General features: G+C 40.3%; 1 gene segment (V, D, J or C); it reads left to right on the top strand.

Annotated features, from left to right (window-relative positions):
• The first annotated feature begins 13,037 nt into the window (after positions 1-13,037).
• Positions 13,038-13,616, top strand: LOC147001845 (T cell receptor alpha variable 23/delta variable 6-like). The segment is given in 2 exon segments: positions 13,038-13,089; positions 13,228-13,616. Coding segments are annotated over 2 exon segments (441 nt in total).
• Positions 13,617-16,194: the final 2,578 nt, after the last annotated feature.

Consider the following 16,194-nt stretch of genomic DNA (forward strand, 5'->3'; position numbering starts at 1 on the left):
CATTTTTTTTTCTTTTTTCTTTTTTCTGTTAGTCTTTTGTGTTACCTCTTTTGAGAAATGTTAGCTTAGATGTGTTGCCAAATTTAAAATGTATTATTCCTATTTTCTTTCTTTCTTTTTATTAGATTTTTCTTCCTTTACATTTCAAATGCTATCCTCAAAACCCCGTATACTCTCCCCCCCTTGCTCCCCAATGGGGTGGGCTTTTTTGTTGTTATTGTTGTTGTTTATGTTTTTATGCACTTTCACAATGTTTATTCAAGCCTATACTTAGTTCACTCTTTGTACTGTAATGCACCTGCAATATTCTCAGCAACATCAACCACATCTTTTTCTCAGGCATTTTGATGACATTGTGTAGAACTCCAGTAACCGCTCAGTGTCTAAATTCTGTGATTCTGGCTCTTATTTCACAATGTGTAAAGATGCTGAAATTTTATCACTCTAAAATATTTTCCCCATTCCAGTTCATAACCGTATACTCTTCTATTTAAAAACTCACAACTTTTGACACTTAGCATAAACCTTTCTCTGCCCATGATCAGAAACCCTTGGAATTCACCCTGAGAAGGCAACAAGGACAGTGCAAAGCCCACTGCAGTTGGGAACTTCCTATGTCTTTATTGGGCCTCCAACTGACACCTTCTAAAACATAAATGGCTTTTTCACTGATTAGAATAAACTCACTCAAACCTCTGTCTTAGCCTTACACTGCCATCCTGCTCTGCTCTCTGCTTACACTGCCCTCTCCATGCTCCCTTTGACGTTAAACTATCTGCGTTCTACTATCCTATCTTGTACTCTTAACTTTCTTTTTCCACCAATGCCCTATTTTCTAGTTTCCTGGCTTTGTCAGGGGGAATGGTATACAGTGGGTTCTGAGAGGAGTTGTAGCAGGAGCAGGGTGGTGGTGGATTTGGTCTGAATACATTATGTTCTTATACGAATTTATTAAATTGTTTTTTAAAACCTCTTCCACTGCCTCAGTATGTTCTGACAGCACATATTTTACCCAGATGTCAGACACAGGCCAAGGGAGAGAAAGTGTCTCTTCCTCATTGTCTCTCCAATGTGATTAGGATGAAGGCATCTAAACCTCCTTGCTCAGAGCAAGCTCTGTCTACCTCTCCTACTCTTCAGGCTTCATTTGCTTCCTGGGAATCTCTCAGGAAGGAGTGAGCTGCTTCCTGCTCATCTTGGTGACCTTGCTGTGCATCCTGAAGCTTGGACAGCCCTGTGAGTGTCACTCTGCTTCAGTCCATCTTCACAGAAAGAACACTGTGTGGCTTCACTCTGAACAGAGAGCCTCCTATTACTGGGCTCCCCACACAGCACTGAGGCTACAGGAGGATGCAGAGGTCAGGGACGCCCCAGCCTGATGGCTGCATCTGTGCATGTGCAACAGCTGCTCTGGAGCTGAGGGGCAGCTGCTCATCCCTGTCCCTCAGGGTCCTTGTGTGACACCCTCACTTGGGTCCCCAGCAGCTCCGGAAGCTTTCCCCAGGAAATCATCCTGTCTCTACCATGGAGGACTTTCAGACTGAGTCAGGAAGGACGAAAACTGTCCCACCTGAGGATCCCCTGACAATGGGACCGAGGGAGCTGAGTGTTCCTCTGCCTCGAGTCACAAGGGCAGAGCTGGACACAACCTGAGGCTTGCAGAGTAAGAGACCAGGGTCCCAACCTCAGGCACTTTCAGGGAATCGGCATGTTTTACAAAGACAACAGTACAGAGAAAGTAGTATCTTGGCAAGTACTTCATTCCTATGGGATAGATCATTCCTATGGGATAGATCTTAGTTGCCAATTACTTGTTTATAGTTGGAATGATCTGATTCTTGAGAAATAACACTTTTATCCAAGAGGGAAATTTTACCCCAATTATGCTAGAGGATTCTGATCAAAGTAGAAATCATTGATTGTTCTAATACTGTTTGAGACCGTGACAGACTCAGAGGGCATGAGGTGGGCTGTAAGCTGTTTTGGATCAGATTATGTAGTTGGTTTTTTATCACTAGTCTTATTTCTCATCCAGTCTTTTTATGGTAAAGCTTTACAATGCAGTCCTCTGCGTAGCACAGTGTTTCCTGCAGTCAGGACACCAGGGCTGCCTCCCTGTCACTCTGGAATGCAGCGCTCCTACATTAGTTTTCTTCAGTGCACTTCTTTCTTATGGAGTCCTAATTTTTATACAGCATTTAGAACACATTGTGACTGTTGCAGGAGTGTCCGACACTTTAAAATGCATTGCAAAGCCAGGAAGCCATTGCACTTGGCTATATCTTTGTGTTCCTGGTTCTTTTTCTACTGCAATGATCTCACTTAAATTATTTCATAGGTGAAGACCTTTCTTTTTTGGTAATGCATATGAGTGTGAGTCTGTGTAAACATCTGATACCCCTGTACAGGTTCTGAAGAGGACCGAAGACTGCATCTGATTCCCTGGACCTGGAGTGACAGGCTGCTGTGAGTCACCTGATGTGGATGCTAGCAAGGGAGCTAAGGCCTCTAGGAAAAAAAATACCCTTAACTGCTAAGCCATCTTTGAGGCTCCAATAAAAGGTCTTTAGTTTTTAGAACATAAACCTGTTCTTTGATGTTTTTTGTTTTTTTACTGAGATTTCCAGGCTCTGTACACAGCTGAGGCACATTCTCTTGGGATGACATAGTCCTCTTTCTCTCATGGTTTCCTAAGACCATACAAACCAAGGGTCATCTCAGAATGCTCCTCTCCCCTCACTGTTCTCCACCCAGGCTCTGGGTAGGTCTGATTTGGGAGGAGCTTCAGGCTCTGAAGGCTGGGAGGGAACTCAGCAGGGTGTGGCCAGGCTGGGTTCCTGGGTGGAGCTGACTGGTTGCAGAAGAAGGAGGGGACACTTCAACAGCCACCCCGACACCACAGCCCAGGGGCTGGTTACTTGCTTCTGTCTCCAGCAGCCACACAAGCACCATGAAGAGGCTGCTGTGCTCTCTGCTGGGCCTTCTGTACATCCAGGTTTGCTGTGAGTCTGAGTGTCTGCATTCAGGGCACCTGAGAGGATCTGGCTCAGCACATGGAGGGGTGGGGAGAGCAGCTCAGGAGTCCTGCAGAGCTCCCACCTTCTCAGAGGACCTGAGTGTGCTCAGGGCTCTATGGACACTGCAGTGACAGCCATCTGTGTCTCTTTCTCTGTTTCTAATCAGGGGTGAAAGGACAGCAAGTGCAGCAGAGTCCCGTGTCCTTGGTTCTGCAGGAGGGGGAGAACGCAGAGCTTCAGTGTAACTTTTCCACATCTTTGAACAGTGTGCAGTGGTTTTACCAACGTCCTGAAGGAAGCCTCGTCAGACTGTTCTACAATCCTTCTGGGACAAAGCAGAGTGGGAGACTGACATCCACAACAGTCATTAAAGAACGTAGCAGCTCTTTACACATTTCCTCCTCCCAGATCACAGACTCAGGCACTTATCTCTGTGCTATGGATCCACAGTGCTCCCCACACACCTGCAGCCCGCACACAAACCTTCAGCTGGGTGGGCGTGGCCCTTTGCAGTCACAAGACCTCAGGAAGCCACAAAGACTATCTGTCTGGTTTAAATACACCTTTCCTGTATTGGTAGAGTTGTAACTTCAGGTGAGCTTTTGTCCTGGTAGGGTCAGGACATTGGTCTTTATCTTCATTGCTCCATGCATACACCCTCTCAAAGCATAAATGTCTATGTTAGAACTAGCAGAGAAGCTGATGGGAGGATAGAATCAACATGATCATTTAAGCCACAGTGTGCAGAACTCATAAATGTTGAGGAGAAAACGGAATGGAGGCAAAGGCAGGCTTCCAGGTAGAACTGCTGTAGACAGAGTCAGGGTTAGTGAGGAGAAATAAAACCGCAGCCACAGCAAAAACATTGAACCGTGTAAGATACAGAATGCACAGATAGCTGCTTGCTCTCGTCGCCTTTCTGCTGCTGGGATAAAACACTGAGTAAAAGCACCCTCGAAGGTGATCAGATTTATTTAGCTTTCACTTCCAGGTCATAGTTCAACATTGGTGCTAATTAAGGCAGGAACTCAAACAAGAGATTCAAACAGAAACCATGCAGGAAGGCTGTTGGTAACTCACTCGCAGAATTATCCCTAATTAGCTTCCTTACAACCCAGAACCACTTTCCCACAGAACAGTGTCACCCACAGTGAGTTTTTGAATCTTCTAATTCATTATTGAGGGTTAGCGTTCATTTATTAACTTTATGCATCATTACTTTGAATTTTTTTCAGTAGAGATCTGAATATCTTTAAGAAAATAGACCAGGGAGTATGAAAAAGTACTCAAAAATATTGTTATTTAAACAATATGTACACATATTTCAAGTAACTTTAAATAGAATATCTAAAAAGTGTTCTTACAACTCAATAAAAGCGAATGATTGACTCCTATAATGAGCAAAATGAGCAGACTGTCTAAATGAACATGTGTGGGATAAGGACAAATACTTAGAATGCAGTTAGGGATTGTCTGGTTTAGTACAGTAGTGGTTGTAGGGTCTCCATGACTTTACTAGAAGATGGAGTCCAGTGCAGAAAACCACAACAAATCAAGGTGCAGCGCTGTGGAGCCTAGTCATAGTGGGTGTGCCCATAGTACAACCCCTCCTCCTGCTAAGGCTCAGGAAACACTGAAGAAGACAGGAGGAAAGATGGCAAGAGCCAGAGGGTCAGGGTGTTGCTGCATAATTGTGTCTCCTGGGAAGTTTGGAAGCTACACAGATGAAGACCCACCAAGGTGAGCTGAAATGCAACAGCCACAGACATGCTAAAGTGGATAGGAAAAGCACAGTCTCTTGTTCTAGACAATGACCTACTGGAAACCAAGAATGCTGATGGTGGGGAAATAGTCTTTCTGTGAGATGAGCACACCAATTGGTTATCCAATACTGATTAATCAATCCTGACAACATACATACAAGTAACATTATCTAGATTGAACTGATTGTATTTATTTATTTATTTAGGAATAAATATGTATATACATACATATATAACAATGATTAATGAAAGAAGCCATAACTTTTAAAACCAGCAAGGAGAAATATATGGAAGGTTTTGGACAGATGACAGGAAGGATGGATTATGTGATTATGTTATAATCTCAAAAAATAAAAGATAAATATTTTAGTGAAAAAGAATGTTTGTGACTTAATAATCGCCATGTGTACCAGTGGTCTAAATAAGTGGTCAAAAAGTATAACTCATGTCAAATGCAGCCATTTGCTTATTATATAAAGTTCTATTGCAGGTAATGAACATTCTCATTTTTTTCATTTCTTATGAGTAGCTTCTCTCATTTTCAAGAAGGAAGTGGCTTTAGGCAATATAGAAAGATAGAGACTCATGATGGTACATGGAGAAAAGGCTGGAAGGGGAGGAAAGAAAACCATCCTATAGCTGACATTAGCATAGACAAAATCTCTCTCCACCTCAACAATATTGTCCCTAGAAAAATATTTAATGCCTAAAGGCCTGGACCATTAAGCACAGGAAACTGAGTGAAGACCTTCCTATATGGCCACAGGAGGGCAGTGCTGCTTCAGAGCAGCTGAAGGCTCTGGCTCATCCCACATACTTCTCAGTACACTAGAATTTAAAATTATTTAAAATTATTAAATAATTGTTTTCTAAGTTGCCTAAGTTTACTTAGAGAGGAAATTCATACATCTATGTAATTATTTATCTATATTATATCTGTTTATTCTGGGCCCATAAAGTTGACAAATAGGAATTTGTAAGTGAACACCATGAAAATGTATGCTATCCTTCAAGGCTAGAGCTGTGTTTCTTCTCAGATGGAAGGGTAGCCTGGGACTTGGAAACCCAGAAACCACACATCACTGAAGGGATAAGGTATCCCAATGGAAGGAAATCCAGATACATGAGAGCCCAGAAATCACACATCTCTGAGATGTGACAGTGTCACAAGGGAAGGGCATACTGGGACATGGGAGCTCTGGAACAGCACAGCTCTGAGAAGAAGCCTCCTAAGAAGAGCCAATTACAGATGACAGGGGAGGGCATCTCCAACCGCGATGAGGAGCTCAGGAGCGTCGGCTCTGTTCCACTTCCTTGCTTCTTCCCTTTTTTCCTTTATTGCTTCTTGGCTTCTTCTGATGAGACAGTCACACCAGGCAGCAAAATTCAGTAAAGAGATTTATTGGGTCAAGGGTGTGGAGGGTCAAATCCAGGAGTGGCTGCCTCTGCTCTCAAGAGCAGACATTGGGGAACTGGACAAAGAGCAGCTCTTATATAGGATTTCTTAGGGGATAGAGCTTTCCAGGACAGAGATTTCCAGATTGAAGGTTGTTGGGATTCAAGTCATGAGGTTGTGGATCTCAGAAATTGGTAGTTATTTGTGATCAGGAATTGGTGGGTTTTTCCTGCCTGAGGATTGGTGGCTTTTTTTAACCCCCTTTCCCTGCATCGGGCCCATGGGGTAGGTTGGGAAGTTCTTCTTAGCCTCAGATGGCTTTGGCTGAGGTTCCATCTTTGTATGTTGCTCAATGAGGTTGGAAAACAGGTGCTGTTACTGTGGACAGCACCTGTAGGACAGCTACTGTGATGGCATTTCAAGAAGGTCATAGGGTGAGGCAGGAGAGAAGATACGCCACTGTGGACAGCTCCTGTGAGAGCTGTAGCTGAGGGGTTATAGTACAGCCATTTTTGACAGCTCTTATGGGGCATCTTATGGTGGTTGTAGACTGGGGCTGCTCTTAACTACATTTGGCCAGCCCAGAGGGCCATGCTGTTTTGACTCCTAACCCATGGCAGCTTGTCCTTCCTCTTCCTGTACTCTTCTTCCTCCTCATGGTCCTTCTCTGATCCCAAGCATGTGAAACCTAAATCCCACCTATGCCTTTTCTGCTCAGATATTGGCTGTTGGCATCTTTATTTAACAATCAAAAATAACTTGGAGGAAGGGTCACTCAGCATCTACATACAGACTCTTTCATCTCAGGGGCAGCCAGTCTTGGGAGCCCCAAATTAACATTAGAATACAAGCATCAGGCCAATCCACTACATTTCCCCCTTTTTGTTCAATTAATAAGGCTCTTTCTCTTATAGTGACAAACAATACATAGTAGGGGCTTTTTTGAAACAATTATGAAAATTATTAGGTATGAATTACATTTAAAAGTCCAATCTATATTTTGTAACATAGATGAGGTACTTAACCATCTAGTCTATCTCAATAAGTCTAATATTCTGTACCCAAATTCTCTTCTCTTTTAATTTGTATCACTATCTTAAAAGCATCTTTTCAAATCTAGAACACTTTCCTTGAAGCTAATCAACTTAAGTTCAATTGTGAGACTCTAACTAGTCTTCAATTCCATCAGAGATTTGAGAAGGAATAAAATACTACCTGAGTATGCAGGAAGAATAAAGACAAAGCTTGCAAAACTTTAGAAATGATAGACAGGTGACCACCTGGATAGTCCCCAACATTCCTTATAACATTGGAGCATCTAGCTTCAGCCTTCTGGCCCAGAACATCTGACAGACCTTAAGTGAAGCAGGAATTATGAAGGACTAACTTACCCTGTCTTGGAAGAGCTTAATAGTGACAATCTTATGTCCATTTGTCCTTTTTTGGGCAGCCTTTTGTCTGCAGATGAAGTTAGGGTATTTCCCCCGCCCCCAGTGGCTAGCTTGCCACAATCTAGGCAACTCCAGGTGGAAGTATTGATGCTCATCACCTTCCTTGAAGTGGAATGGGGGTACTGTCAGGAGCAGACATGTCTCATAGTCAAAAGATCTTTGAATAATGAAATAACATTAAATGCCATATTCTGTGGGTCTCTGGTGCTTTTGAAGACCATCTATCTATAAATAGCATAACCGGATCATCAAACATTGATTATTTTTAGCTATTTATTATTTGAAAACATTTTATTGTAATTAACTAAATTATAACCTGATATAAGCATGAATTTGACTATTTGACTATTAACTTGCATTATTTAATTATCTTAAAGTTTAGAATAGCAACTATTAAAAGAACTGCATCTAAGCCTTGTATTCTTAAATAAATTGCATAGGCACAATACCTATCTAAGAGTAACAAATTTAATTTTAAAATTTATATCAATATACAAAGATTTATACCAATGAAAATCTTAAATCTGTATCAATATCCAAAATTCTGTATCAATGTAACAGAATGTAATTTCAATTTTGCTTCAAAATATAAAGATCTCTATCAAAGTAAGATTATGGCTATAAAATGCTTTGTTTAAGAGTAAAATTAATTATCTAGGTCCATTTTTGTAATTTCTTATATTACTATATTTCTCTTTATTCTTTTCAACCCCTATCTCTTTACATAAGAAAGAAAGAATGATAAAGAAGAGGAAAGAAAGTATAAAACCCCTCAAATCTTACCTCTCTATTTTGTTTCCTCCCAGTCCAGAACTTAATTATTTGTAAATTATCTTTTTTTTTAAAGATTTATTTATTTATTATGTGTAAGTACATTATAGCTGTCTTCAGACGCTACAGAAGAGGGCGTCTTCAGATCTCATTACAGATGGTTGTGAGCCACCATTGGTTGCTGGGATTTGAACTCAGGACCTTCAGAAGAGCAGTCAGTGCTCTTATCCTCTGAGCCATCTCACCAGCCTGTAAATTATCTTTTTAAGTGACAATATATTTATACTTTATAAAGTAACCAAAACCAGACAAACCAGCTTAAAAGATTGGGATGGCAATTTTCTTATAATTACTTCCTGCTGAACTGGGACAAAGAATTTCTTTTGGGGGGCAAAAAAGTTAGAAAAAATGGTTAGTTTTAAGAAAGCTAGTGGAAGCATTTGAAGTCCTGACTGGAACCATCTAAAGGCTGGATTAACCAAAGAAACTTCATAGGTAAATAGTTTGTTTGTTTTAAGACACCCCTTGTTCAATGTAGTATCAGAAATCCCTTGCCATTGATATTTGTTTTAAACCATCCATTCTTCCAGTTTGTATCAGAAACCCCTCACCCGTGGGCTTCTTTGTTCAGCGTCTTCCTGCTGCCCAGGTCATCAGCCTGTTTTCACTGAGCAGCCATCTGTGTCAGCATAAGGACTCTTCAGTATCATAGTACTGGTTGGTGTTGCAATTTAAATTTGCCAGAGAACAGACACATGTGCTTCACTCATGTGCAAAGGCTAAAGTTTTTGTAGATGCATATGTATGCCCCCTGGGGGGGCATAGTGTGTGTGTGTGTGTGTGTGTGTGTGTGTGTGTGTGTGTGTTTGGTTCAGCACTATTTGTGATTGTGATTTGAAACATTCAAGGGAATCATGGAATATATCCCCCATAGATGATGGATGTTGGATAGAAGTCTGGCTGAAAGGGGTAAGGAAAAAGAAGACACAAAATTGTAAAAACAAAACAAAAACCAAAACACGCCCTAGGGTGTTGAAGTATATAACCTGTTTGGATAGATTTCTCCTTGTTGCCATCCTCATCCTCGTCCTCACCCTCATCCTCACCCTCGTCCTCACCCTCGTCCTCACCCTCACCCTCACCCTTGTCCTCATCCTCATCCTCTTTTTGAGAAACTTTCAGGTATCAATATTGACCTCAACCTTGTCACATAGCTAAAATGTCTTTCAATTTATGATCTTCCTGAGGCTAACTTCCATGAGCTGGGATTACAAATATGTGCACCATGCTTAGGTTATATGTGCTGGCGATTAGAGGTGCACTGTATTAAATGGACTACATCGTCAGTCCATCCTTGGAGACATTGTGCTACATAGATCATAGTCTGCTGTTGGCTGTGATGTTGTTATTCTTTGAGTAGACCTGTGATAATGTCATATATACATCAAATTTCTCACTTTCTTATATAATGTTAACTTCTATATTTTATAGCACAGAGACTCTCTGCTTAAGCAGATGCTGTTTCATTTATTCTTCACTTCCACTCGATGCCTCCTTGATATCAACATATAAAGCCAAACTGATTTTAATATTTATATTTCACCTGTGAAATTAAATATGAGGAAGCTACTAAATGCTTATGTAGGCTCATGCTGAGAGCAGTCAAAATTCTGCATTCTTGAAGGTGTGCATCCTGTGCAGGTTGCAGAGTATTTTCTGTTCTCTCTCACCCATCTGAAGACCATAGACGTTCCAGGGTGTATCATCCTACTAACTTCTAATTTGTTTTCCACAGGTACATTCTTAGATACATCTAGTTAACCTGGTCTTTATTTTATAAAGTTACAACGAACTTTAAATTAATTTAAACTTATCACTTGTAAGAGGATGTAAAATGGGGATACATGTGAACAATTATAACAAAATTTAAATTCCCTGAAGAGAAAGGAACATGTATTTTCTTTGGTCATCTGGTTCATAACCATAGCTGGTAATGGAACACTGTAATTGATTGTAATCTTCAGTATATATGATTAACAATTGCAAAAAACAAACCAGCCTCTGGACATGAAGAAATGGCTCAGTGGTTAAGTGTACTTGCTGTATTCATGCTTATGTCGACTGTCCATGCTAGGATTTTGTCTGCCTTGACCTTGCACAGGCCTTGTGCAGGCTGTCACTAAAGGTGTGACTTCATCTGTGCAGCTTTCCTGCTATACCGAGAAGACACTGTTTACTTATAGTCATCGACCACCTCTGCCTCTGACACTTCTGCTTTTAATGCGACAATGATCCCTGAACTTTGGAAGGAGAGGATGTGATACAGATGTGTCATTAGGGCTGACCATTCCACAGACTCTTATTCTTTGCATATGGGCCAATAGTGGGACACAGCATTAATCATAAGTTATTGTAATTAGTTTCTCTAATGAGGGTTGAGATTTTCATTAATCTCTGGAATGATTGAATGAAGGACAAACAATGGGGCTTAGTTTATGGAGCTTAAGATAAATGAAAAAAAAACTGTGATCAGGACAATTGATGAGATGTTTTGAATTAATAATCTGGATATGAAACCTGTGTTTTATTGGAACAATTGACCTTGATGAGCTGTGGCTAAAGAATCAGCTATAATGAATTAGATTAACTGAACTCAATCTTCTGGGAATTATCTCCTAAATTTCCACACATAGAAACTATGGTTTGGGAGGTCAGGGCTTCACTTTAATCTGTAATCCCAACTTGGCAATGTGTAAGAGTCTCACATATGATACAGGTTTTGCAGAGCGGAAGCTGCAGGACTGAAGGGAACATGGGAAGAAGCTAAGGCTAGGCACCAGGACTTTGCTTTGTTTAAGAGTGCCCTTGTTCTTACCACTTGGATTAAGAAGTTTCTAACTTATTTTGGATTTTATAGGAACCCAATGGTAGAAGACTTTAAATGTTAAAGTCTTTGAAATTTTTAAAAGACAGATTTTTAAATTTTATAATTTTTTATGTTGTGTTCCAAAAATGAGATCTTGAGGAATCAACAAGTAAATAAAGATTAAGGTTAAATAATACTGTTTTTAGGTGTCTGGTTGACAAGTGGTAAGCTGTGATGATTAATTTTTATCAACTTGACACAAACTAAGAGATACCCAGGGAAAGGGAGCCTCAATCAAACAATTTTATTTGTCTTACTGGTTTGGAGGCACATCTTCGGACATTTCTTCATTAATTATTGATGTGGGAAGGCTCGGCCCACTGTGGGCATTGTCACCCCTGTGCAGGAAGTCCTGTGTTGTATAAAGTAAAATAAGATGAGCAAGCCAAGGGGAGCAAGGCAGTGAGCAGCTTTCATCCCTCTGTTTCCTGCCACTATTCCAGGTTGAATTCCTGACTTGACTTTCTTCTGAGGTGGACGATGATTAGAATATAAATGGAACAAATTTTAATTCCCTCTCTCAGTAGCTTCTGGCCATTATATTTATCTTACTCATAGATAGAAAATTTACTCAAACACCAAACAAAGTAACCCATTCTTGCCACTGCCTGTTTGTTCACTAGCTTGTGGAGTCTGGTAGGCCTATTCATGCCCCATATATAATAACTCAATTGTAAGTTGTTTAATGTACGTGTGTGTGTGTGTGTCTGTGTGTGTGTGTGTGTGTAAACTTCTAGAATGGAGAAAAAGTCATCCTTTCTTAATCATAAATATCCTAATTATTAGCATACATTAATTGTACAGGCTAGTAGGTTTGTAGTAACAGTTTATTATATGCATTTGTAGTGATTTCCCCATATTCACCTTGCTGGCCCTTTCTGCTGTACTCTCTTCTCCCCCTCCAAGTGACCCTCCTCCTTACTCTTTTGTCTAACTTTTATTTTCAGATCATCTTTTCTTTCCTTTTCCCCTTCTTTCATTTTCTTTTTGTTTTTATGCTTGAGAACACATGTATTGTAGGCCTCTACACATCTGCTTTACTTTACTTTTAACATCACATCCCTCAATAACATTCATTTTTCTATACATGGCCTAAGTTCATATTTCCTTCCGGCTGAGTATTACTATGTTGTTTCAGATATAATGTATTGCTCATTCATTGTCTGACTAGGTTACATCTTAGCAACAGTGAATAGTGCTATAATAAACATACATACACACGTATGTGTTTATATGCTGACTTTTATATGGTGATCTCAATTCCCCTAAATGGTATTAGATTAGCTGGATCATTGGTCCTCGTTTTCTTCCTTCCTTCCTTCCTTCCTTCCTTCCTTCCTTCCTTCCTTCCTTCCTCCCTCCCTCCCTCCCTCCCTCCCCCCTTCTCTCTCTCTCTCTCTCTCTCTCTCTCTCTCTCTCTCTTTCTTTCAGAGAATCCACACTGCTATACTTGGTGGCTATATCAACACAAAATTTTACCAACAATATGTGATGGCAGAATTATAATGACAAGGTTTCTGATTCTCAGGACTCTGCTTTCAGCATAAGTTTGAACAGAACAGGAAGTGCTTCGTATGTCAGAAAGAGCTTCAGACAAAGTGTCTGTGAAGGGTGGAGCCTGCTCAAAGAGCTGAGGTGCCTGTGAAGTTGGAGTCAGTGTTCTATGGGAGACAAAAGGCCACCTGAGTTCCCCCAAGCTTCAGTCTAGGAGGAATGGACAAGATTCTGACAGCATCATGTTTACTCCTAGGCCTTCACCTAGCTGGTGAGTTATGAAGCAGAAATCCGAGAATGTGGGATTAATGTGGAGGCATGAGAGACTTGGGGCACCAGGCAAGTCATGATATCTAAGCAGGAAGTACATTCCTGGGAACCTAACAACAGTTGCTATTTCTCTACACAGGGGTGAGTGGCCAGCAGAAGGAGAAACGTGACCAGCAGCAGGTGAGACAAAGTCCCCAGTCTCTGACAGTCTGGGAAGGAGAGACTGCAATTCTGAACTGCAGTTATGAGAACAGTAATTTTGACTACTTCCCATGGTACCAGCAGTTCCCTGGGGAAAGCCCTGTATTCCTGATAGCCATACGTTCAGTGTCTGATAAAAAGGAAGATGGACGATTCACAATCTTCTTCAATAAAAGGGAGAAAAAGCTCTCCTTGCACATCACAGACTCTCAGCCTGGAGACTCAGCCACCTACTTCTGTGCAGCAAGTGCACAGTGCTCTCCAGGCACCTGCAGCCCAGACCCAAACCTGCAGCTGAGGCTCCAGCAAAGCCCTGCTGTGGGCTGAGCCTGGCAGAGATACAGGGGGAGTTTTCATTTCTAGGAACAGTGGATATAGTGGTTAGACTCATTCAGGCTGGTGACAGTCCAAGGTAAAGTCATGGCTTGCTTTTCTCCAGTCTCCTTGTTCCTCAAAACCAGCTGAACTTCTAGTTGTGTTTAACTAGTTTAAATGAATTGCTCTTCTGAGTGGTTGTACAAATAGTTCTCTGTGTGGTTGGTTTGTACCAGCTATGAATTATAAAGGCCCCATCTACCTACTCTCTTGTCAATAATGTTGTTAATGAGTGAATGTTACAACCCAGGGTCAGGAGATCTTGACTTTGACTTCTGGGGTAGAAATCACATAGAATTTTCTTTTATCTTAATTTCCTCTGAAGACCAAGGAAGCGGTGATTTACATGACCACTGACTTCTTCTACTTCCTATTGTTTTGCCTCTCAAATCCACATCTACCTTCAAGAAATCCATGTAAACCAGGAGGCCTTCACAAGGATGCATATGTGTCTACAACACAAATGACATCATCGAGGAAAGAATTCAATTTACTTACATAATGAAAACACAAAACCTTCACTAGAGAAGTGACGTCATATTTGTATATTATTGATGAACAAAATATAATTTTGAATGTAAATTTTTTTCAAATAAAATCAGCTACAGTCTTTATGGCTATGCACAGAACAACAAAAGGACCTCTCATTTTCCTCTTCCTTAGTGAGCTTTCAAGTCCAATCAGAGATGTGTTGGTTACCATCAAGTTATGAGTGCCATCTGAAAACCATCCTCTCAAATCTGTTCCTCTCAAAGTAATAACCTGGGTTGGCTAGGAGACCATCTAGTTTTTCAACCTTATCAGAAATCCAAGAACAACTGATATTAACTGAAAATATATAGGAAGCCCAAGACAGCTTCCAAAACTTAGCCAATTTATAGAGACCGCTGATCACCTGGACAGTCCCTTAATTCAACATGTTGGAGCATCAGTCTTCAGCCTTCTGGCCCATGAACATCTGACAGAGTTTAGAGAAACAGGATATTAAGGACTAGCCTACTCTGTCTTGGCAGAATCAAGCTTCTTTCTTTAGGCAGTATTATGTCTGTAGATGAAATGAGGCAAGTCTTGCCTAGTGGCTGTCTCACCACAACAGGAGCAACTCATAGATGCTTAATTTCTTCTTTGAATCCAAGACAGGGAAATCTGTCAGGAGCAGACTTGTCTTAACAACAAGTGAATACATGACATCAAACATCACATTCTGTGAATTTCTCATGTTTTTTGAAAACCAACTATCTATGTAAATTAATATAAACTATTGTCCATTAACTACTCTCAGCTATTTCTAAATAAAATCTTGAAAACACCCTAACAATAAACTCAGAGTCATGAATTTGCTATTTGGCCCTAAACTCACAATCTTAAACATCTCAGATCAGATTAAGATAACAGTTATATAAGGACTGTGTCTAATCCTTTGACATAATGAGACACTAGGCACATGATTTGCCTCTTGAAAAAATCGTGCTTGGACATAAGAATTATTGTTTTAAACTCTTAATGAACCTGTGAGTTACTAACAGATAATGGATGTTTAATTAGATAACTAGTCTTAATGGAAACACATGTAAACATCTCTGTTGTTCATTCTTATTTAATTTATGATTTGAATTTATGTTTGAACTTATGAACTTTTGAAAATAAGAGAATTAGGATACCATGGAATCACATATCCTGCAAATTTACAAGAACTGGGAATGATAGCAACAAGAGAAGAAGCAGAGGAGAAGTAGAGGAGAAGCAGAGCAGAGCAGAGCAGAGCAGAGCAAAGCTGGGCAGCAGAACACAGCAGCGTGAACAGAGCGAGCAGAGAGAAGACAGGTTTCTTCTTACCATGAGACAGGTGTTTTTCCTTAACAGCAAGTTTCTTCTCACTGACAAGGACAGGGCTTTTTCACACTCAAAAAACAAAAAAAGTTTTTTCTTTCTTTAAGCAATAAAGGTTGAAGCTTATTTTTCATCCAGAATGAGTGAGTTCTTTCAAGTGCAACTGGCACTTGCTCTATGGAGCTTATTCATGGGGCTTTTGCTCTGTCCACTAAATAGATATATGCACATTTAAGGATAGGTGTGTGCATGTAAGTATGCATGAATACATGTGGAGTTGATGAAACAAGTGATCAGGCCCGACGTGTTTGGTCATGTATGAATGCATGTATGAATGTGTATGTATGTCCATGCACATTTGCTTATATAAAAAACTTCTTTCTGTGAATATGACTTTCTTTTCCTGACTCAACTAAAATCTAATTGTCCCAAACCTCCCTCTAGCCTGGCTACCAAGGAGCTGGGCTTCCAGGTAAGCAAGAAAAGAACAAAGGGCATTTTTACTTAATCCTCCACTGCTATACAGCATATATTAATTGCCAGAGGATTATAAAATACATTTATAAAGTAAGAGTTAAGTTTTCTAACATTTGTTTAAACACAGAGAATTATAAAGTTAGAGTTAAGTTTTCCAGCACTTATGCAAGAACAGAGAATTATAAAGTAAATAATAAGATAAAGTATTAAGATTCCTCGGTGC

Source organism: Mus caroli, unplaced genomic scaffold, assembly GCF_978045245.1.
Source record: "Mus caroli unplaced genomic scaffold, Mus_caroli_1 scaffold_12, whole genome shotgun sequence".
Taxonomy (NCBI): Eukaryota; Metazoa; Chordata; class Mammalia; order Rodentia; family Muridae; genus Mus; species Mus caroli.